The 25348-nt window shown below is 40.8% G+C and overlaps 1 protein-coding gene across 1 annotated transcript in view; it reads left to right on the top strand.

Moving 5' to 3' along the window:
- Window positions 1-830: 830 nt before the first annotated feature.
- The window catches only part of ZZEF1 (zinc finger ZZ-type and EF-hand domain containing 1), an 84147-nt gene continuing 59629 nt past the window's right edge, over window positions 831-25348 (top strand). Inside the window, exons 1-12 of the mRNA XM_072136141.1 lie at window positions 831-1310; window positions 8044-8188; window positions 8755-8949; window positions 9404-9575; window positions 11933-12132; window positions 14121-14331; window positions 15406-15522; window positions 15614-15792; window positions 19241-19339; window positions 19584-19675; window positions 24205-24350; window positions 24656-24767. Coding sequence (XP_071992242.1) covers window positions 930-1310; window positions 8044-8188; window positions 8755-8949; window positions 9404-9575; window positions 11933-12132; window positions 14121-14331; window positions 15406-15522; window positions 15614-15792; window positions 19241-19339; window positions 19584-19675; window positions 24205-24350; window positions 24656-24767 — 2049 coding nt within the window. The 5' untranslated portion in view covers window positions 831-929. The remainder of the gene's footprint in view (window positions 1311-8043; window positions 8189-8754; window positions 8950-9403; window positions 9576-11932; window positions 12133-14120; window positions 14332-15405; window positions 15523-15613; window positions 15793-19240; window positions 19340-19583; window positions 19676-24204; window positions 24351-24655; window positions 24768-25348) is intronic.

Below are 25348 nucleotides of genomic sequence, written 5' to 3'. Positions count from 1 at the left end.
TATGGCGGCACGCTGTATGTATTATATGGTATATGGCGGCACGCTGTATGTATTATATGGTATATGGCGGCACGCTGTATGTATTATATGGTATATGGCGGCACGCTGTATGTATTATATGGTATATGGCGGCACGCTGTATGTATTATATGGTATATGGCGGCACGCTGTATGTATTATATGGTATATGGCGGCACGCTGTATGTATTATATGGTATATGGCGGCACGCTGTATGTATTATATGGTATATGGCGGCACGCTGTATGTATTATATGGTATATGGCGGCACGCTGTATGTATAATATGGTATATGGCGGCACGCTGTATGTATTATATGATATATGGCGGCACGCTGTATTGATTTTATATTATATGGTGGATTGTTGTATGTATTTGTGCTTTGTAGTAGCTCGCTGTGTTTATTCTATAGTACACGGTGGGATGCTCTATGTATTATGCATTGCTTTATTTTCACATTAAACCAATATGATTGGGTCTGGTCCTGATATATTACATATATGAAGTCGTGGGGGGGGCGTCTTTTTATATCTCGCCTCAGGCAGCAGAAAGGCTAGGTGCACCCCTGTCCCTAATTGTGCACAAATCCGGGTGCCCTATGCCCTGCTTGTGAAGGCATGTGTTTGGCAATGCTGGAAGGCATGCTGTATTCACTCTCCTGATGAATCTCTTATAGTAAAGCATAGTAACTGAAGTCTGATGAGGCCACACCCCCGACACGCCCCTTTGTTTGCCTGTGTTAACCTTCCCGGAATAGGTGGCCGTGTAGTCAGGTTTATGGTGACAGGTGTCAGGACGGAGCTGTCAGTGTTGGGCGGGCGGAGGGGCGGGGCCAGGCCGGGGAAGGCAGGGGCGGCTCGGGCCTTTCAGGCCCTCCGGACACACTGAGCTGTTCGGCGCCGCCATAATCATGGGGAATGTAGTGAGCGGCGGGAGCGGAGACGAAGATGAGCCCGGGATGGAGCAGGAGGAGAGCGCAGCAGCAGCCGGGGACATGGCGGCTGGAGGATCGGGCAGCCAGCAGGGACCGGCTCTGCTGGGAATCCCAGGGCAGACTAACCCGTCGCTGCTGCCGCCCTCCCCCGGTGTATTGCTGGAGCAGGCCCGGCTGAGGGAGGCGGCGGCCCGGCTAAGGGAGGTCGGGGCTCCGGAGTCGGTGATATCCCGGAACCAGAGCGCCCTTCTCCGCTGGCTGGAGGAGAGACTGAGCCGAGGGGAAGAAGTGCTGAGCCGGGAGCAGTTCGTGGAGATGCTGGAGAGTCACACCAGCGGCCGGGAGGAGTGTGAGGAGGTAATGCGGCTGCATGGCACCTGTGTGCGCCTCTAGGCCTCCGCTGTGTATATGGCATGTTACTAATGGACTGCCCTCTGTGTGCCATGGGAACACGCCATATGCACAGGGGAGTCTCCTACACAGAAGCTAGCCACAGGGTCACTGTACTGTCACAGTGTACGGCCCATACCAGGAAGTCCCCTCTGACATGTGACCCTTACACCCTGCAAGCTGTGGTGAGCTCACCTCTACCACTAGGGTGTCACTGTGGAGGACTAGAATGGCACAAGCTTAGGTGTGTGTTCTGATGATAAGTACTTGCAGACACCCCCCTAAGATACAAATGGACCTCTCTGCATCCCCAGTAACCTCAGAAGTTCCCTGGATACTGAACTTTAACCTGAGGCTGCAAAGATCAGCTGTAAGAGTTATCAAACATGTCTACAATGCTAATCCTAGTCAACCCAAAATTCTGAAAATCCATTTTACATAGGATCAGAAATAATTTGTTGGAAGTTTACACTTAAATAATGTATCTCTTCCGACTTGCATACAAATTCAACTTAAGAACAAACCTACAGAACCAATCATGTATTAATCAGTGAAATAACGGTTGTGATTATTGCATCCTCTACTTCCTATGGATGGGTTGCACTGTCCACTGTCCATTGAAATACTTTTTTAGTGGTTAGGAGAATTCTGCAGTCTGTGTGGCACTTTTCTGTGCGGATCGACAGGTACTTATGTGGGTGATCTCCACAGGGCTGCCCCAACTTTGAGGATATATTAAGTCCTACATGTGGTTAGTAATCTCTATCTCGCCTGTAATGGACCTGTCTATGGAGATTGCACTGCAGTGAAGTCAGTAGCGGACAGACTGTGGTTTTACTTTGCGTGGTGGTGCTTTTTTCTCTACATAGAGTAACATGATATTCTCTTGCACATTAGTGATTTCAAATTGATTTTTATCTTTGAGTAAAGGTTGTAGCTATTTTGAAGAGATTCTCAAACTGCTTAATGCATTTCTTATGGACAGCAATATTGCATTGTAGTTTGTAGTGTGAATAAAATATTAGGTTTAGCTCTTAACTTAAAGGGGCACTGGTAGGGTAAGAAACTCGCCCACATGCCTATTAAGAAAAAAAAATATTGTCATATGCCAATAAGGTTTTAGATACTGAAAAACAATTGCTTCATATACCCATATCTTTGTCTCTATAGCGGCTAGAACTATGGCGAAGATTTCATCTTTCAGAACACATCATATTGTGGTTGTGTGTGGTGTTATACAATTAGAGAGAAAGACATCAAGGATGTGCATCTTGGGGCTAAATCACTAACGTGCTTGGTCCTTGATCTCTGGATCACATGATTGGCAGGGTTCTGGTGGCGGAACTCCAAGCATCGTGATACTTGAGGAGCCACCACGTAACCTCTAATAATATAACTGTAATGCTAGATCCCTATCACATTATTCATTCAGTAATTGACTGTCCAAGCACATTTGTATGTTGGCCCTTCATTTTGCAGCTCTCATTCCCAAATCCATCTTTAATTGGCTGTAACACAATTCTGATGTGTTTTGAAAGATGAGATTCTCATCTTTGAAATGATCATGGCTCTGACTGCTACAAAGCTCAACATTTGGACATCTGATGTAACCCCTTCCCTCCAGCCTCTAAAAATGACTCGGGCAAAACGTGACTCTTTTGTACATGCCTTTGGAGGTAATTTTTTTTATTGGTGTGGTAAATTAGTGATATTTCACATAAAAGATGGAATCCTAGAAAGCTTATGGATTCTAGGTTAGTTGTGTAAAAGCTGCCCCACTCCCCCGAATTGGCATTGAATATGATATAGTGCCATACAGGTCCTAAGGCCATTCCCTATAGAAGCACTCTGTAATAGTAATATAACACAGTTGTTTGTGGTGCACAGTTTTGCCCCTTAAGGAGCTACTCACGGTATAAGACCGGTCCACACAGTCTTTGAAAAAGTCCACAAGATAGAGAAAAATATTTTCACTATGACCGGAGCTCCAAGATTTCTAAAACTTCGATGAACAGCACCAATCTTCAATTTCTCCTGCTGAAAGTATGTCACCATTCAGACTAGCACCATCGCACTCTCATTCTCCTCCTTTATTATATTATAACTGGAAGACAATATGCAGGCAGATGGTGTGGTACGTTCCAACAAGGTTAAAATTTATTCCAGTTTATTATACTCACAAAAATCCAATAAAAATGCGCATATCACAAATTCACATAACGGGCGTCGCCCCGGAAGAAGCCTTGCCGGCGAAACCCTGGGTCGGGCGGAGAGAAAGCTTGCGTCCCGTTATGTGAATGCGCATTTTTATTGGATTTTTGTGAGTATAATGAACTGGAATAAATTTTAACCTTGTTGGAACGTACCACACCATCTGCCTGCATATTGTCTTCCAGTTATAATATAATAAAGGAGGAGAATGAGAGTGCGATGGTGCTAGTCTGAATGGTGACATACTTTCAGCAGGAGAAATTGAAGATTGGTGCTGTTCATCGAAGTTTTAGAAATCTTGGAGCTCCGGTCATAGTGAAAATATTTTTCTCTATCTTGTGGACTCTGTAATAGTGTTTGCTTCTGAAGAATAGAAGTAAACCATTCATTCTGTTACCTGGTTACAATGTTGTCTTCCAGCATGTAAGAAACTAGGGAAGGTGAGGAGGTGGGTGAAAACCAAGAGGGCTGGGAAGTGTTATGTGAGGACCCATAGACATTACCAGGACAGATAGGCACAACTACAAGTAACCCATGCAAATTGCCATCTAAGCTCACTTTCACATGGTAATATACTAGTCAGTATTTTATATCCGTATTTGTAGGCCATAACCAGAAGAGGAACCTGCAGAGTATTATCGAATTATTAATATTTACATCTAAAAGGTTTTGGCTTTTGAATACTGAGCAGAATTATGTGGTTTATAACTGACCTAGACTGACCTTAAATTCTATGTTCCAACTTCCATATCAATTGAAAGAGTAGTGGAATTTAATAGGTCCATCTGAGGTACATTTTACTACAATTTTTTTTTCATAAACAGTGACAAGTTCTGCAGGAAAGGCTCCAAATGGGAGCAGAACCTAATGACTACAGGCAGATATCCTTAGGCACATAAAGAATTAGAAGGGTCGTCCACCTTCATCAAATAATTGATATTGTTTGTGTAATGAAAAATTTCCACTATACTTTATGTATCCGTTTTCTAGATCTCTGCTTGTAGTCATTTAACAGGAAGTGTCATTATTTACTTCCTGTGGACAAAGCGGGTCCCTGAGCATGTAATATCACAGAGCTGAGACCTCTACGGGGGACATGAACTAGCTGCAATTTGTGCGGCTATCTCACAGCCTGCCATGTACCATCAAGTGCATCAACAAACTGCCACCTCTGGCATGCTGTAACTGGGCAGATATTCTACTTTCCAATAATTTGGGGGGTATTTGTGAATAAATGGATGCAAGAATTCTGGCAGAATTAGCCGGCGAATGAACGAGATGGGCAGGGCTCTGGCAGGAGTGGACAAGAGGCACATCACTAGGGATAGGGACATTCTCTCTCCTCCTCTCCGCGGGTGTTAGGGGATGCGTAGGAGTGCCCAGCCCTGGGGAGCATAAAATTAATAAACCATGCTCCCTCCTCCTCCTCTCCCATGTGGGGGGCGGTTGTATGAGGAGTGGAGGGGTTTGATGTTATGGCGGACAGCATAAAGTTAATAAACAACACTGCCACATCCTCCTCCTCTCTGCCGGGTGGTGGGCCCCTGTATTGAAGTTGCGCCCTCCACAGCACATAATTAAGAACCACCCGTGACCCCCCTGGATCAGCGGGCCCCTGGCAGCTGATATGGCTGCCACACCTGTAGTAACGCCCCTGGTTCTTGGCCATTTCTCATGGGCCATTTGCATTCGTTTGGTATCTGTTTTTCACTGATCACTATAAGCTATAATCTATGAGTAAATCATGCAAAACAGTACTTACTTGGACATAATGTCCGTTTCTTTATCCACTAGGTGGAACTGTTTTTAGTGCATAATGAAAAGGCATGTTTGCAGAGAAAATAACTTTTAAAAAATATGTAAATAAGCCTGTGGTGCTCAGGCTTGCGTCACCTGAGCGCCTCTAGGCATCACTGGTAGCACTGCATATCACTGATGGGGTAAATTCATGGTCTTTTGATGAACTACTTTGACTCTACCACACAGGCTCTGCACAGGGGGCACAATTCTGTTGCATATTACCTGAATGATTCCCTTATTGAGGAGGTGCTGCTACATCTGGTACCAGAACATGCATATTATTGTGGTTTCAGTTGCACCTATGGTGCATTGCATACATCTGGGTGCTATGGGTGAGTGCACTCTAATGGGAATGGCTTGTATCATGATGCCATTCCTTAACCTACAAACTACTACCCTCGAAGTATCTTGGACCTTAAAGCTGAAATTTCAAAATTTAGATTCTTGTTGTCCAAGTATTACACATTGCATCAGGAGAACAAACTATACAGGAACTGAGGTTATGAAACGGGAAGTAATATTCCGGCTTGAAACGGACAGTGGTTCTGTGTTAGGTGAAAAAATAATGCAATTTTACATCTGTGTGCAGTTATAATATTTTTATGTATCATTATTTTACAATTCCACTGTCTGTGGTTAAAAATAATTTACAAAACATGGAGTGAAAAAATGGAAATGCCCCTGCCTTGCTTTAAACTTCTTGTCTGGCACAGAATTCTTTAGATAAGAATTTACCTAGGGATGAACCCTGATTGCACCTGGCATGGTGCCACTGGTTTCCAGGTGGATTATCTCTTGTTTTAGGGCTGTTGTTGTGGCTGCACTCCAATTCACCTGAAATTTACCTCTAGGGAAGAGGAACACCTATATAGAGGGACAATGTAGGGATAGTAATAGTTTGTATTAGATCTGTCTGCCTGTAAACTTTAACACACAGCTTTAAGACCTGATTGTTTTATGACCTGAGATGGGTCCAATTAGTTAATATCATACTCTGCAGTCCAGCTTATTCATGAGGCACAGCCACTCCCCCAGTGCTTGACTGACAGCCTGCATAATAATGTGACACTCCTGGTGCTGACTCCTTTATGTGCTTCCTGGTGCTGAGGGCCACTCCCCCTGAAGCCTGTGTTTGATACAAGCTGTCAGTCATGTGTATAGGAGTATCTCATACACACACAGGCTGCAGGCGGCATGGTCACCAGAACCAGGAAGCACTGTCACCTCAGGACAGCACCAGGAAGTCGCATCATAATACAAGCTGTCAGTCATGTGTATAGGAGTATTATGATGTGACTTCCTAGCTCCTCTATGTGCTTCCTGGTGCTGATGGCCACCCCCCCCCCCTGCAGCCTGTGTGTATGAGATACTCCTATACACAGGACTGATTGCTTGTATTATGAGATGACAGTGCTTCCATGTTCTGGTGACCATGCCGCCTGCAGCCTGTGTGTGTTTGAGATACTCCTATACACATGACTGGCAGCCTTTATAATGATGTGGCACTCCTGGTGCTGGTTCCTCAATGTGCTTCCTGGTGCTGGCACCCTCTGCAGTCTGTGTGTGTATGAGATACTTCTATACACAGGACTGACAGCTTGTATAATGATATGACACTCCTGGTGCTAGCTCCTCAATGTGCTTGCTGGTGGTCATTCCTGTGTGTGTATGAGATACTCCTATACACATGACTGACAGCCTGTATAATGATGTGACACTCCTGGTGCTGGCTCCACTATGTGCTTCCTGGTTTTGGCGCCCCCTGCAGCCTGTGTGTGTATGAGCTACTCCTATAAACATGACCAGTGGTGTAACTAGAAGCTGGTGGGCCTCAGTGCAAAGTCTATGTCAAGCCCCCAACTATAATGTATGGTTTATATGAATAGTCTTCTTATTACTGGGAAAGTGACACCATAAGGGCCCTCTAAACCATTTGGGCCCAGGTGCGATTGCAACTTCTGCACCCCTAAAGTTACGCCCCTGCACGTGACTGACAACCTGTATAATAATGTGACACTCCTGGTGCTACTCCTCTATGTGCTTCCTAGTGCTGGTGCCCCCTGCAGCCTGTGTGTGTATGAGAGATACAACTGCTCCAGGATGCAGCCATGTACATGGAAGGAGAAAGCAAGTCAGGTGCTTGTATGGCTTATGTTTATGTCCCTCACATGTGTATAGCAGAACACAGCATGTCAGCAGGTAAAGCACAGACACTAGCGATTCTTTACTATACATTACACATAGACGAGGGGAAGGGGAACAGGTGATATCACTTTCTCTCTCCATGTGACCAGCATCATTTACATAATAAAGGAAATATGATTTTACAGTGATTATGTATGAATTGACTAGATAAAGGCTGGGAGCCCTCCTTGTAAGTAAGGGTGACAGAATTAGTTAGAGACCTGATGACAGGTGTCATTTAAGATTTGATGGTGTCCTTAACCCAATTCTGCCAACATTTTTGGCTGTCATATTATTTTTTATTATTGTCTATGCCAGAATCCAAATTTTTCCTTACACTATCCTGATCGAGACTGAATTGTAAGCACTGTGTGGGCAGAATTTACTCATTATATTAAACAGTAATGTAATTCAGTAAATATTCCTCTTTATGACGCACTTACTTTTCTAAGCCCTTTGCCGAGAACACTTTCCATGTGGGATTAACCATGGGCATCTCTTTCAGGCATTTGCACAGTTTGATGCAGAAGGCGATGAGGTGGTAGACTTGGAGAGCATGCTAGAAGCCATCAAGGCCTCCAGTGGTGCCAATCTTCAAGGGGAATTAAGTCATGTTATCCGACAGCTGCAAGCTTGTTCTCTCACGCCAGGTAGTATTAATACTGTATTTTTATACTTGTACAGAAACTTTAAAGGGAACCTATCATCCGGAGCCCTTTTTCTGTCTCCCCAATGTCGCTATAGAGGATAGTGTGCATAATATCGCCAAAGTGTTTTTATAATAAAACAGTTTTTTTTTCCGATAAAAAGAAAAGTTACATAAAAGTTTAAATTTCTCTCTGCAGAGCAGTGTCCCCTGGGGGCTGCCAGTGAGAAGAGATTCCCCCACCAGCGGAACACTGCTCCGTCATGTGTTTATTTCAAATTTTAAAAACAGCCTTATTCCCCTATTTGAAATGGACGCATGACGTCGCAGTTTCCCGAGGGTTTGGATGGAAACTACTCACTGGCCACTCCTATGCCATAGAAGGAGCAGCTGGACAAAGAAAAAAGTATTGGTTGTGTCTGGCCTAGCCCTACAAAACATACCAGTTGGTTTGGTAAATTGTGGTGATGGGTTCTCTTTAAGGGTAAGAGCTAACTGTTGCCATTGTAAGGCAAGTTTCATTACAAAATGAGTTGCTCAGTTTGGGGTCTATGTTTGAATATTTTTCAGGTTTCATTGACATATTCTCAAAGTCAAAAGATCGTCTCCGTTTACATTCTTTAAAGATTCTGCGGTTTTTGCATCGAAACCGTATTTCCAGTACTGTGATCCCCTATCCCATGCTGGAGTGCTGCAACAATATATGTACAATGAGGTCTTCTGTACTAAAGGATTACCTTGAAAGGCTTCTTAAAAAAGATAAGGGTGAGTTTGTATTTTCTTATGTTGTATGTTCTCAGCATATAGATATTATATACTGCTATACCAGCTAACCTATAGTATCAGAATTGATTGCTTTTGGTAACTTTAGTCATAAATGAACATATGACTTCCCAGACCTACCTCAGTTTCCAAAGCATTGGTATGACAATCTAAGAAAACTCCAAGAATAAAATAATTAATGGCATCTATGTAAAGAAAAGTGCCACTAGAGTGTTATTGCCTCTGAAGTCATGCCACCTGGCCAGGTCACCCACTAATTGTAGGTCAGGTTGATGGACCACTCACCAAAAAACATGCTCTTATTGCTTTGAGGTTAGGTGAGTGAAAGCTCTATTTAGGGAGTAAGTTCACAGCCGGTGGCATTAACCGTACTAGCGGACATACAGTAGGTTTGTTTTCTCCTGAAAAAATGTAATCCATTTAATCTATTTTCTAGAGTCCTCATATGTTCTCAGCGGAAGTGATGAAACTCTGAACTATAAAACGGTAACAAAGTGTTACAGCAGTATAGAAACCTCATCTAACTCTTCAGATATAGACAAGATGACCAATGGGGAAACCACCTCTTATTGGCAGTCAGATGGCAGTGCCCGCTCTCACTGGATACGGTACGCAATCTTTGTCTTCTCTTCATAGTATTACTCTAATGTATCTCAGAAGATGCATTAATAAAAAATTAATAATCCAGTCTTTATTTCTTCATCCATAAAATACACACGTAATTTCCATCACCATACTCCTCATTGGACAAGGTCAGTCAACGCTTTTTTATTCTTGACTGTTTTCGTCATGACACCAACCTGCTGATATACTTCGGCGGGAAGAAATCCTCCTTCAAATCAGTAAATTGTAAAATATATTGGCTGGAGTACGCAACAATTCGATGTCATCCCAAAAATTTAAAACAGATTAAAAAAGAGAAATTTTCTTTTCTTTTCTCTCAAACCAAATACATGTACAGGCAGTCCCCTACTTAAGAACACCTGACTTACAGACGACCCTTAGTTACAAACGGACCTCTGGTAATTGGTAATTTACTGTACTTCAGCCCTAGGCTACACAGTTATCACAGGTGTCTGTAATTAAGCTTTATTGTTAATCCTGGTTCTTATGACAACCCAACATTTTTAAAATCCAATTGTCACAAAGACCAAAAAAGATTCTGTCTGGGGTTACAATGATAAAATATACAGTTCCAACTTACATACAAATTCAACTTAAGAACAAACCTACAGAACCTATCTTGTACGTAACCCCCGGACTGCTTGTATATGACATTTTGTGTTCCAAAATAAATATTAGTGTAAAAAACTTCTTAGTGTACAGAGCTGTGTAAGGGCTTATTTTCTGCGTAACAAATTTTACTTCTCAGTGACGTTATTATTCTGTGCCGTGTACATTTTGGGTGCTATGTGGTTCACCGCTGGCAATAACCGTTTTTATATTTTGAAAGATCCAGCATGTTGGGAGGCTGCGATATGTTTGATTTTTACTGTTTATTTAGTTTTATCAGTTCTAGGGAAAAGGGGGCCATTTCTTGGACCCTCTAGGGTACTTTAACCCTAGATCATCTGATGGTTCCTAACATACACAGGCGGTCCCCTAGTTACAAACAGACCTCTGGTAATTGATAATTTACTGTACTTTAGCCTTGGGCTACAATAAACAACTGTAACAGTTATCACAGGTGTCTACAATTAAGCTTTATTGGTAATCCGGGTTCTTATGTCAGCCCAACATTTTTAAAATCCAATTGTCACAGAGACTAAAAAATATTTGACTTGGGTTACAATTATAAAATATACAGTTCAGACTTACAAATTCAACTTAAAAACATATCTTAAGATCCAATCTTGTATGCAACCTGTACTCCTGCCTGTACTCCAATACTATTGTATTGCAGTGTATGGTGTTTTTACATTGGATTTATGACAATGAGCCAATGGCTCATTGTAATGAATCTTCAGAAACCATGCAGCCTTAGGTCTAACGAAAAACAAAGGCTGTCATAGCAAACGAACGCTGATGACATAAGGGGAAAGGCAATCTCAACAAAATATTGCGACAATTAAGGGTTACACCTGCGATCGGTCAACGAGCATGAAGGGGTTAAAGCCATAATATCCACATATTACCTCCATCCTTGATATGTTGTGGTTCAACGTGAAGACACACAACTGAACGTGTGCCAGCAAGAAAAAAAAAAATAAATCTTGTTAGAACAACATATTTCAGCACAACCAAGTACTCTGCACATGCGCACAACAGACTATCGGGAAAGTCGTATTTTCATATTGATTATAAGTTGCAGGCTTGTCTAAGCACCTGCACAAGACATAAGAGTAAACTTGTACTAACCTTAAAATAAAGGAAGGTTGGTGAGGAAAGAAAACAAGGCAGGTTTGTGTTCGGCGCACACTGTTTATGAATGTTGCTTTTCAGGTATTTCATGTGTTGAACTTTGATGGCTTGAAAGTCATGGTGACAGAACAATTGTGAAGATCAGTCTTGGTAATGCGAAGTAATACCACTAGAATTAGTGGAAAAGTTTAGGGAAACAAGTAGTAGGTGACCTTTTCTCTAAATGTAGGGGTAGGTCTCAGAATGTAGTCGCACCTTTCATCAGAGTCCAAAGCATATGAATGTATTTTACTATATCTGACGTCGTCATCATGTAATAATATCTAGAGTTTACATTAAACATTTTACAGCATCAAGTACCTGGATGAAATTTTAAGACATTTCCTTAACACAGCAGAAAAGAAACGCAAATCTGCTGCCTGTTGGTTCAGATTTTTAGTACGGATGGTAAAAAGTTTTTTGAAGTCAAAACATAAACAAAAAACCAACCGGTCATAACTTGTTTTGTAAGGGTTTTTCCTTCTGAAAATATATGGGCAATGTACAATATTATCTCCCAATTGGCATGTCTAATCTTAAAGGTTAATGTCTTTATTTTCTGCAGGTTGCGAATGAAGCCCGATATTGTCCTTAAGCACCTATCGATTGCTGTGAGCGCTGCAGACCAGAGTTACATGCCTCAGCAAGTGGCTGTCGCAGTGGGAAGGAACCCCGGCAATCTCCAGGAGGTTCGAGAGGTCCACATTTCCAGCCATATTACAGGCTATGTGACATTGCTGGAAAATGCTAACATAAGTCAGATGTGTGAGTCAGTCCAGTAAATCAACTGCTTTATCTTGTCTGTATATGTTTACGGATTTCTCTGGAAAACGTTTATGGCATTAGTGACACATATAACGTAACTAAATGGCTGGAGAATTTATCCCAGCAGCAACTCCAGAGGCATCAGAAACCAGACAAAAATTACTGGTTTCCAATGCCGCAAAAGCTCGGATGGATTAGAGCAAGGCTTTCATTGCAAAGATTGAATATTTGCAAGATGATTGGCAGCAATTGAATGACCTGCTACAGATCATAGCATAAGTCTCCTGGATATAAGGATTCATGAGCAAGTAATGTACAGTTTGTGTAAAATTTTCATTTAGTGTAACTAAACCTTTGTGTTATTTTGCTATATCATTTGAAAGCATATCTTTTAGTATGTATTATTTTAAAATACTCATACTGTATGTGGTTGCTTTCACACGAATGGTTGATACACACGGGCCTGGACCCGGGCATAACATACATTCAGCTGGAGAGGTGAGCTCTATCTTTTCTCCGGAGACTGCATGGTACAGTGACACGCGTGTGTGTGCTCACCATATCACAATGCACTGCTATGACATCCTTATGCTAGGCTACCATATAAAGTCATGTGAAAGGGGCCTTCCACAACTGCAACACAACGAAAATTTGTGAGCTAGCAATTGAAGAAAATGGCTTACATTCAGTCATAGAAATATGTTTATTGTTTAGAATGCACTGTACTGTAGGAAACTAACTTTTAGGCCATTAGCGCTGAAATAATATGCACAGTATTCTTCTACAATAGTCCGATAGTCTGTCTTCACTTGGCAACATGAATAAACACTTCTTGATAAGCAGTTAAACACAACCTATAATAATCTTTTAATGGAGCAAGGGTGGGCCTGTTTTATCAGATTTATGGTAGTCTTATGGCAGAAGTTGAATTACTGTTGGGCCTCGTTCATATGAACTTGTGATTTCTCCAGTCCTGTGGCGTTTATTATCCGTATGTGCATGTATGTCACTGATGGCTGGCTGTCATAATGCCTCCCTTGTTCTGGTCTCCCTGGATACTGCATGTATATATGGCAGCATACAGTGCACAACCGTATGCAGCGCCTATTTTTAACGTGCCAATAGACTTCTATGGGGCGTACCGAACGACATACAGAGTCTCTTACGGTATGGTACTGTACAGTGGACAATGAAATTAATGTGGCCGTTTGCTTCCAACCCTATGGAGATGGTAAAGTACGTATGGCTCTTTACATATCTTTGTATGAAAGGGGCCTTAAAGGAAATCAACCACCACCATTATACCGTTTTGGGATAAGCAGACTTTAAATACATTTAAAGTTAGACAGAACCTGGCCATTTTATCGCTATAGAGGGGTCAGGCTAAACAAATGTATATAGAGTAGACTCTTTTAATCATGTCTTCATGTGGTAATATGATTCAGCAGAATGATTTGAACTTTCATCTGTGGACTTTGGTTCCTTGTAATCCTTTTTAAGCTGGTTCCAGTATGATTACAGTAAAATTTCCATTTTGGACTTTTATGGCATATGCAAAGACAAAAGTGTCTGTCTGATGCTTTCCCGACTCTAGGACTCCACCTGTTTTCAGAACCAAGAATCGCTAAGACCCATTTTCATAGAGCGCCTATGCTTGGCTCGTTCACTCAAAATAGACAAGCCTGCCTGATTAACTATTTTTATAGCTCTCGCAGAAGAGAAAGGAAAGAGCCATAGATGGTCACCTATCCACTTACAGCCGTGATACGTGTTCTGAAGCACAATGTCAAACCTACATCTATTAGACTCCTATGGCAAATCTGCTGAGTATTCAATGTTTCTTCTTTTAGAAGTCCTGTTCTTTTCTCTAGATACAGGTTTATATTTAAGATTATATCTTTTGACATACACCTTAAGATACATCTTGTTTGACATGCATGTTTGACATAAAATAACCTCTTATCAATTGTATCTTACTTGTTGTCCAGATGTACAGATCAATATAAAGCGATGCCTGAGTGATGGCTGTGATACAAGAATTCATGGTCTCCGAGCTGTTGGCTACCAAAAGATAAAAAAGTCAGCATTGTCTATATCTGATGCATCTGCAATTTGGTATCTTTCTCTGCTAACATCACTTGTAACAACTTCAATGGAGACAAATCCAACTCTTGCACAAGCCGTCCAGCAGCACACACAGTATGTAAAATGACTTTTTTGTTTCTGCATTTAACCTATGACTAGTTGAAATGTTATCCCATATAACAGGAAGTTTGTCAGTGAGGTTAGAACCACTCCCACACCAACCATGAGTAATGGAGTCCTATTCCCTCAATGAATAGATTCATGGTTACTACCAGAGAAGTCGCAGTGTAGTGTTTAGCAATCTCTGACAGTACCATTGAAGTTAAAATTAGCTTCTTTGTGCGCACATTTTCACAAAATTAAGGCCAGTGGCACACGACATGCATAACCCAGTTTTCAGCAACTAACACATTGACGAGGATGACAGTTATACATGATGCAAGGAGTCCCTGCTTCCCTACAAAACAATGGCAGGGCAGCAATGTCTTTGTGCATCGTATATTTACTGTTTTATTTATGTTGTTGGCTTAACTTCCACGTTTGCAGTGCGGCTTGTCATTTTGTTGGTCAAAAAGCAATTAAAAGCGTGAACAGGACCTGGCAAATATTATGTCAGAGAACAAGTTTGGCAAGTTTTTGTAATAAAGCCATCTAAGCTTGGCCGGAACCTGTATTTGTTTAGTTTAAGAGAGCTTATTTTCATTTTATGTATAGTATGTGTTTATAGAACAACTAAAGATTTGTCTGTGGAATCCTTTCTACTTCAGGTTCCAAACCAAATACATGAATAGTACAGGTGAATACTGGAATACAGGAAACTGTAAAATCTTCTTCTTGAACTGCTTTCCTCCTGATTTCCCTAACGCAGCCTCTTATCTTTAATAATTCCTGTATTCACATTAACACAATTTCAGTAGGAGAGTGGGGAGGAGGAGGCTACTACCAGCTTCTTTTACCAGTCTAAAGTGTGGCATGTTATAATTGCTGTGTGTGCCCCTCATTCAGCAACCTCCTTCTACCTGTCCACCTCTTCTCCATAGGAAAACTCTTATAGTGATAGTTACCCTGGATGACACATAAGCTGATCTCAGATGCTGGACACCAAACCATTGGATATTTTCAAATATCTGTCTTTAACATTGCACTACTATTCGTGTTAGTGTCCACATATCTTTTTTTATTTTCTAGGAAGGCTTTGCAACATATGATACCACTTTCCTTAACGCAAGGTACTGCCGAGTTCACACATTTTTTATCGCCAAATGTTCTTGAAGAGGTTAATGGCTTCCTTATGAGGACAGCAAGGTAATGATAATATATAACATATAACGTATACCGTTGTCTGTAAATTGTCCCAGAATTAAATTATCTTGTGGGTTTTTTTTTTTACTTTTAGCTGCTGCCCTACACCAGAGGTAGATTTAAATCTACTTGCATTTGCGTTGGCGAGAGGGAATGTTGCTAAAGTTATCACATCCCTTTGTACAATCATGGATGATGTGGATGTGCAGTATAAGGCTTCTTCTCTTATTGCTTCCATGGAATCTGTTAGAATTAACCTACTCTACAAATACGGTAATTGTTTATTCCTTTTATTTTGCATTGGTTTAGAGTTAGAATATCGGGTCAGAATCTGAGACTAAGAATTTGAGATGTTAGAATACAACATTACACCAATGATTTTGATACAGAACTTGGGAATATGCAAATAAAAACCTTATTTCAAAGATCAAACAACCTTGAACCAGGTCAATAACCTGTACTAGTTTGTAGTTGGCTTGTCTGTAAAGTAGGCAGACATGTAAAAAGATCTACCTTCATGCTTTGATGGTGATGGAAAAATGTGATTTTACTAGCTGCTTGTTAAAGGGGTTGTCCACTTTCCTGCAGTAATTGATATTGTCAGTGTTAATTAAAAGTATCCAATATTACACAGCTCTTCTTCATCCGTGCACATGCAGCTCTGCTGTAACCAATCCCACACACCGCCAGCTACATTCACTCAGGTCTTCTCCATACATCCACTCACATGAACACACTCGGCACTGCTACATCCATTCACTCCCTCTTGTGCATATCCAAGCCGCAACTTTTTCTCTGCCCCATCCTCTGGAAGCTTGAAAGGGTTTAAGGACCTTTCAGTGATGTAGAAAGCAGGTGATCAGTCATATGCTTCTGACTCCACTCTAGGTCCTGCTGTAATGCTCCTGTAGGGATGAGTAAGGAGAGGGTTAGGGCAGTGCAGAGGCATCAAAAGCTGTATTTTTACTAGATACCATTCAGGGGGTTTGTGCGACTTTATAATCACTGATTTTTTTTTTATTTTTTTTTAAATATAATTGTGCTCACTAAACGGGTTTAATATTGGATTGTGCGTTGCTAACACAACAATACCAAATAAGAGGGGATTTTAGTAAATGTTTTATTTTTATTATAATAAATTGTATTAAATGGGATAAAGGGATATTATCTCACAGCTGGTTACACTCCCAGCAATGGAAAAAAAAACTCTTCCAAAGCCATCAAATGCATGGTAACATGGTAAAACGCATGCATTTCTGGGATGTGTTCAAAAACACATTAAAAAACTGATGTGAACGCACCCTCAAAGTAGAGGTTGCATTACCAGGAAGACAGGGCTTCAGTCCTGCTCTGAGTAAGCTACACAGGGGCTGAACAGGTTATGATTTGCCTGCAGTATTTTATCAGGGGCATTGCAAATACATGGGGGGGTGGGCCTAGGCCCGATCGCTCAAGCATTTCCATGGAAATGAATGGGATCAGTAACCAGCACCCGGTTTTATACTGGGTGCTGACTATCATGACAAATCTTCTCCTGACATATTATTAATCAGAGCATTGGCAGCCTGGACACATGGCCACAGCTTATTCATGGGTCTTAGTAGGTTAAACTGTCACACGCCCAGGGCTTAAGAGATCAGTGACACTAGAGGCTGGGGAACATATACTTCATGTACTGTTCCCTCAAGCACCACAGCACAGAAGCACCTTGCGTGTGTCTCCTTGCCCATGCTCACACACAGCATGTACTGCGTTCCTTCTGAATGGTGTAGCTGTGATCACATGTTCCAGGTCGAACCAGAAGAAATCCTGGTTTTGAACCGATTTATTATATATAGGAATTATATGATACAGCCTGGATTCTAGGAGCCATATCTTTGGATCTGTGCATAACTTTTAGCTTTAATGCATTTATTGTCTAAGGCAATTAATATTTAAATTTGAAGAATAAAGTGTGACAAAACTTTTAACATGGTGCTGGATGATTTTTTTTTTTTTTTTAATTTTTAAATGACTTTGGATTCTTGACATGTAGAATCTCAGGGGTTTTTCCCTGAAAAAGGAGAATCTAAATCTATAAATTTTGATTCCAGGTGTTAGGGAGCCAGAGCTATTCATCTTTAAAGTGGCAATTTCAGGGATGAATCTTATATGTACTGGCGACAGGGGCTGGCTGGCGGCTATGTACCGGCGACGGGGGGGCTGACTGGCGGCTATGTACTGGCGACGGGGGGGGGGGGTCTGGCTGCCGGCTATGTACTGGCGACGGGGGGGGGGGGGGCTGGCTGCCGGCTATGTACTGGCGACGGGGGGGGGGGGGGCCTGGCTGCCGGCTATGTACTGGCGACGGGGGGGGGGGGGCTGCAGGGGGGCTGGCTGCCGGCTATGTACTGGCGACGGGGGGGGGGGGGGGCTGGCTGCCGGCTATGTACTGGCGACGGGGGGGGGGCTGGCTGCCGGCTATGTACTGGCGACGGGGGGGCTGGCTCCAATGCATTTCCCACCCTAGCCTTATACATGCGTCAATAGGTTTTCCCAGTTTTTTTTTTTTTTTTTGTGTGTTAAAATTAGGTACCTCACGTTAATGCAATTATGAAAATGTGGCAAGCGTCTGCTTTCAGAATTAATTTTTTTAATTTGTACGTGTTACAATTGTAAAAACAATTCAACAAAAATCCCATAAAAGGGAGAGGGTTAAAACTGAAAAGTTACCGTAATTTCGATGCATAGTGCGACCGTATTGAAAATGTAGCTGTTACAGTCCTACTGCTACACTCTGCACACCTCAGTGAGCTTCTGTCCTTAAATTGATGGAATTTAGACATGTTTTATGGAGCCGACCTTTTTTTTCAGGAAGGGATAGAGAGCATGTGAGGATCAAAGTGATTGGATAAAAATGCGCTTTTCTTATATAATGTCTGTTGCAAATTTCTTAAATTTACTTGCGTTAATTGTTGCTTTATGTGTAGATAGTTGAAAGATTTCAAACCATTTATAGGGGTATTCCCATCAGGGCATTTACATTTAATTAAATTCATTTGCCATATGTAAACGTTTCTTCAATTGGATGTTAATAAAATAAATGTTCCTGTGTGAAGATAATTTCCCATAAATGTAGTCATGTTGTCCCTTAGAAACGAGATAGCTTCCTCGGTTACGACCACCCCACACTCTGGCATCAGTGGCCAGACATGCGCTATTGAGTCCTGCCTGACCACCTGGATTCAGAAATCATTACCACAGGAGGCTGTGGGACATGCTGTAACTCCCGGACATTTCATATGCAATAACCTTTTTGTTTCTTTGTGCAATCTCTCCAGTAGAGGTGGTCGTATACTAGGAAGCGATCTCATTTCTAAGGGACAACATGGCAACATTTATGAGAAATTATCTTCACACAGGAACATTTTTTTAATAACATCCAATTGAATAAATGTTTATATAAGGCAGATTAATGAAACTGAATGTGAATGTCCAGGTGAGAATACCCCTTTAAGGTGCCTGTTCATTTTCAGAAACTGGTTCAGCTAATAGTTATTACTTAGAACTCTTCTTCAAGATGCCATTTCTTCTTTCTCCTTGCAGATGGTCTTCATGTTCTGCCATAACAGGGTTGTTTAGATGAATCTCTAACACAGAGGAACCACTTGTGCATAAATATTGTATATAAAAGGTTTAGAAATGACTTTGTTTTACAGCTAAATGTTCCCTATTTATTTAGGAAGGCCCCTGCAGTTTACCTTGCTTGCCTGTGATGTGAAAGGGAAAGAGGACAAATCTGGACCAGAAAATTTATTGGTGGAACCATGGACAGGAGATGGTATGTAGTTATTGTTAACCCTGTAATTGCTATATACCGCATATACCACTTTTTTATATAGTGTGATTTATTTTTCACCTGGTGTTGCAGTACAATGTTTTGCCATATAATTTTGACATAATTTTTTTTATTTTACTAATTACATTTTTTCGTTATTGTTTGAATTCTTTTGATTTATCTATTTTTCTGTTGCATCATTACTACTGATTTTTCAATCTTCTGTTTTGCATATTTGTTTCCAAAGGTTTCCTGACAGAGACTGGGAAAACGAGGGCTAGCGTAATCCTTTCTTCTCCACCTGAATCAACCTTTCAAATTACACAGATGAGGATTCGGGTAAGCCGTTATTTTAGGAAAAAAACCCTCTCACACAGATATTGTTTATTTGTAAGATATTTATTTTAAGGCCTAGGTATCACAAATGGAATGCATTGTCATGTTCTAAAAGGATTCTTAAAAAAGACCTGTTCCCAGAATTCCCCCCCCCCATACCAACAATATCTGTTGGTAAAGTGTTACAATTCCTCCCCATATCACCTAAAATTAGCTGCGAGTCAGACACTGTACCTTTAACCCCTTAAGGATGCAGGGTTTTTCGGCTCATTTCTCGCTCTCCAACTTCAAAAATCCATAACTTTTTTATTTTTCCGTGTACAGACCTGTGTGAGGGCTTATTTTGTGCATAACAAATTTTACTTTCCCGTGATGTTATTTATTTTAACATGCCGTGTACTGCGAAGCTGAAAAAAAATTCCAAATGTGGAAAAAAATTGAAAAAAACCCGCACGTGCGTCATGTTCTTGTGGGCGAAGTTTTTACGACTTTCACTCTTCACTCCAAATAACACGCCTACTTTATTCTTTGGTTCGGTGCGATCGCGGTCATACCAAATTTATATAGGTTTTATTGTGTTTTAATACATTTTCAAAAATTAAACGAATGTGTACAAAAAAGAAAAAAAAATTTTTGCCACCTTCTGACGCTAATAACTTTTTCATACTTTGGTGCACGGAGATGTGTGAGGGGTCATTTTTTGCAAAATGATGCGACGTTTTCATTGCTACCATTTTGCCATCTGTGCGACATTTTGATCATTTTTTTATTTCATTTTTTATGTTATGTAAAAAGGTGTAAAAGTCGCATTTCGGACATTTGGGCGCCATTTCCCGCCTCGGAGGTCACCTCCGCCCGTAACCTTTTTTATATTTTGATAGATCGGGCATTTTGGAACGCGGCGATACCTAATATGTTTGTGATTTTTACTGTTTATTATGTTTTATATCCGTTCTGGGGAAACGGGGGTGATTTGAACTTTTAATATTTTATTAATTTTTTTTCTTTTTTAAACTTTTTTTTTTCACAATTTTTTTAGACCATCTAGGGTACATTAACCCTAGATAGTCAGATCGCTGCTACCATATACTGCAATTATTAGCGGTGGGGGTTTGCTGCAATATGCAACAACCCCCACCTCTGTATGAAGAGGACTCAGCCCGTGAGCCCTCTTCATACATCCCTTATACCTCTGCGCTGTAGAGCTACGGCGCATAGCGTTACGGAATTAATTACAAATGTTTTATGCAAATATTGACTTGATATCCTGGATATGACTCTTCTTTTCTCCCAGGCTGCCAGAGAACCACTCCCCTTTATATCAACTGACAGCTTTGTCTTTTCAAATCTTGCGCACTGCCCTGCCTCTTAGTTCCTGATTGGCAGGTCTTGGCTAGGACATACTGCTATGTGGAACTTTTACTTAGGGACCATACCAATATTCATCTACTGACATATATAAGATGAGCTCTGTTTACTTATAGGAAACATTGTTTAACATGTTTTACACAATGCATTGTTACTTTCATGTCATGTCACCATGGGTATGTCATCTAAGTTATTTTCCACCTAAAATTTGTCAGCTCTACCCCAGGTATGTATCTGATCACATGGAATCACATCATGCCTCCATGGACTTCTACTCCTCCTCATGCCTCCATGGAGGCATGCTGTGGTTTCATGTGGTCAGATACATAAATGGGGTAGTAATGGCAAATTTTAAGTGGAAAAGTACCTTCAATTACATCACTCTAGTAACATGACATAAAGTGCTGATTAGTGTGGAGTAGATGGGAGGGGAAGGCCAAGCAGGACCTGCCCCCTCCGAAACCAAGTAATATAACACCAAGACTGGGTTCACCACTTGTTTTTGCATACTGCTGACTGACAGACGCTGTATTCACTGAAAAAAACATTGATTTTATGAGAATGTGAGGGAAACAATTTTTAGCTAAAAAAAGGATTTTAGTTAATTTAGTTAATAGGGCTCTAAGGTAACCTGTCACTAGATGTGTTTGATAAAATGTGATGACAGATTACTGACGGAAATCTACCATCAAAACCAAGCATCATAAACCAGGGACGCATACATTCTCCAAAATCCAGGCACCGTGACTGTCATAATCTTCTTATATTTTGTTATCCATGGCCACCTACCATTTTATAAAATTAATTTAAAAAATGATGGTAATGAGCTAGAAGGGCTCTTTGGAGGTGTTACCTCCTTTCTCAGTCTTCACAAGTTGTTGTCTTGTCCTCCACTTTAAGCTGCTGATGTGAGATATCTGGCCGAGGGGGGAAGTGAGGGAGCAGTAGGTGTCCCTGGTTTATCATGATGTATTTTGATGTAAACATTTTTTTTAGGTTCTGTATTTTAGACTTTTCCTGATGTCAAGTTGCCTGTCAATTATGGCTACAATCCAACTTGAATTTTTTCATGCAGTCACATTGCAACTTTTACAAAATTTTTGAATATTGGTAAAACTTTGCTTTATTCCTTTAAATGCCTTTACATCAAACCTGCAGTGTTACTTGCTTTTCTTACAGAAACATAGTTTATATCAACATTTACATTAAACAATAACTGAGATACTTTCTTTATTTTTGACTTATTTATTCCCAGTTCCTTCCTTCATAGAGATTTTTCCATCCAACATGACATTTGCATGGAGAAGAATAAGCACATGATGGGCCGTAGGGCAATACATTTGCATAAAGCACTCTGATTTACCCATCAAGTAATTTGCAATTAATCCAAAAAGGTGTTTGCTGTTTATGCTTGGCAGGCATCATGTGGTTGCACCTAGAGATTCAATTTCAAAATCTTCATGAATAGATTTTGAAATTTTTTTTTCAACACTGCAGATACATCCCAGTAAAAAGCGCTTAAAGGAAATCTACCTTAAAATCTAGCTAGATTTAAAAAAAACAAAAAACGGACATTTAATCATAGATCCAGGCACTGTAACTATGGCAATCTTCTTTATATACTGTATGTGTATTCTTTATATATATGTATTATCTATCGCCTCTTTCCTTCTTAAATCAACTTTTAAAATTATGCTAATGAGACCAAAAGGCCCCTCCATGCTGCAGATTCAAAGGCTATTACACTTCCCCCACCTACCTTGTACTGAAACTTTCTGTGCTTTAGTGAGAGTACATCAGGCAGAGAGAAGGGTGAAGTCCTGTTGGAGCAGGTTTTTTTTTTTTTAAGATAGTCTAACAGGCTGTAAATCTGCAGGGAGGAGTTCTGGGAACCTAGTAGCCATTTAAGCTTTTTAGCATAATTATAAACGTTTTTAGTATACTATAAAAGTATCTAGTTATCCCTGGATATCCATGCTTCATTTTGGTGGTAGTTTTCCTTTAATTTTACCTAAAGGAAGGGGCCTTTCTCTCTAAATGTATTATTGATATATTCAATGTAAAACTAGTCCTAGTTCTTGTCCTTCTACACTGATCAGATGAAATATTAGGCTGCGTCTATGATGAGCATTACAAATCCGTGTTCAGAGCTGCCACACAAGTTAAGTGCACTCTTATTTACTTTGGGAGGAATGATTGCTTTCCTTTAGAAGGAATCATGAGACCTCACCTTCTCCTAATATTTAAGTCTACTTTGTAATCAAGTATTATTCCTATAAAATGAGAATCTTGCCATGTAAATCTTCTTCTGTGACAAGTGTCTACTTATTTGAATATACCTAGCCATAAAGGTGACCCTATCCGTATGTTATAATTCATTCAATCTATCTTTTGCCATTGTCTTTTGGTGTTGCTAGATTTGTTAATTGAAAAAGAAATATGTAACAAAATAATTTCCTGGGGCGAAGCTGAGTTCATTCAAAACTGCTGCTATTTGGCTTGTGTTGCACAGTGTATGTATGTGTTAAAATTATCTCATTCTGTATTTATTAATGGTTGCTTATAATTTGAACTAGGGGCGCATTCACACGACCTTAGGGGGACGTATGTACAGCCGCACGCTTGCGGCTGTACATGCGTCCCCCATAGACCGGTAATGTGTGGCTCCGTACATGGGGAAAAAGATTGGACATATCCTATCTTTTCCCGTGATAAGGGCTATATGTAATGCATTGCAGATACAGAGCAGCCATACTGCTTCCCTGAGGAAGAATCTGGCTAGGACTTTTATGTATAGTAAGGGAGTTAATATTGAGCGTAGATTTGCTGTGACTGTACTGTACTGCAACTGTAGTCCTGATCATTGAGTAACCTCTCGTATAAACAGTGACTCGCCCAGTAAACCAACAATAGATGGCGGTGCGATACTGTGATAGATGTATAGCAACCATTGTTCCATGGAAAAACTATTATCTGGATGTATACAGTTATATACGTTGCTGAATTGTACATAACTTCCATTTGTGACTTATTTACATTGCTAAAGTTGCCGATTTATATTTCTTCCCTCAATATAATCGAACAAGGCCTCTTTGCAAGGTGTATAATTGTGTCTTACTAGCATCTTTGTTGAATCCATTGCATCTGTGTCTCTTGTCTTTCAGGTTCGGAGAGGTGCCATTGGAGCCAAGTGTGGTTTGGTATTTGCTTATAACTCTTCAGAAAGATTTCATGCAGAAGAACATTTCCAAAGATTTGAAAAATATGATGCATGGAAATTATCAGACTTCAGACACTTTGTAAAAGAGAGGTAATTCCTTTACAGAATATAATCTTATAATGTCTATCGTGCTGCACTGACTGTCATTTAGTATCCCCAGTTTCTCCTTTACATGGCTGAGAGCATGTCACAGTAATTATTGCTCATTATAGTGTCTGTTAGATCACACGCTATAATTGCAATGTTTCATGACTATATAGAAAAGTTACTTTCTAAACTTTTCTTATTTTTCTTTCTATGTGTTATGCTGCCCTTAATATGTATTCCTGTATGTGACCTAATCCCAGTCTCCTAGTTGTTTAGTTCTAAAAGCCAAGTATTGTGTTTATTCACAGAAATAGCAAGCAGTCTGCAGACAGTGGGGATTGTGATCCTGTTGCTTGGTTTGAACTAGAGGAGGAATGGGATGAAGTTGAAATCCGAATGCAGCCGTGTAAAACTGCACAGGTGACTGAGAGAATTGTGTTTTTTTTGTCTATTTTGGTTTGCTATAATTTTTCCTTTTTAACTGGTTCCTGCCACTTAACAATATAGATTGTCCTAATTAACGGGTAGTTGCCGCACAAGAACGATCTATATCCGTCCTCAAGACATCAGCCATCAGTGTGCCAGTGGGATCCAGAGGAGACTGTGTGATGCATACAGTGTGGGCAGGTTTCCTTTGTCACTCCCACGCCCCCCCCCCCCCCCAGCACGATTGTGGGGTGCCAAAGGGGTTGCCATAGCAGCCGGAGGTCTGATAAAGACCTCAGTATCTGGTATGTACGGTGGCCTATGAGGCCCAGTCCAAGACTGGGTCTTATAGGCAAAATGTCAGTAAAAGAATGATGGATACATTACATTGTAGTGCGGAAGTACTGCAATGTATTGTATTAGGCAGTGGTGGTGAAGCTATGGCACAGGTTCCAGAGGTGGCACTCGGAGCCCTCTGTGGGAACCCAGCACAGAATATACCAGATGGGACTCAAGGCTTCCTCCTGCAGTCCAAGACAGCCCAGGACGCACCACGCTCAGTGCTATTTTAAAGT

The sequence above is a fragment of the Engystomops pustulosus genome, chromosome 2 (assembly GCF_040894005.1).
Source record: "Engystomops pustulosus chromosome 2, aEngPut4.maternal, whole genome shotgun sequence".
In the NCBI taxonomy this organism is placed as follows: domain Eukaryota; kingdom Metazoa; phylum Chordata; class Amphibia; order Anura; family Leptodactylidae; genus Engystomops; species Engystomops pustulosus.
The sequence above is the reverse complement of the archived record's forward strand: the minus strand, read 5'-3'. Positions and strand labels throughout refer to the sequence as shown.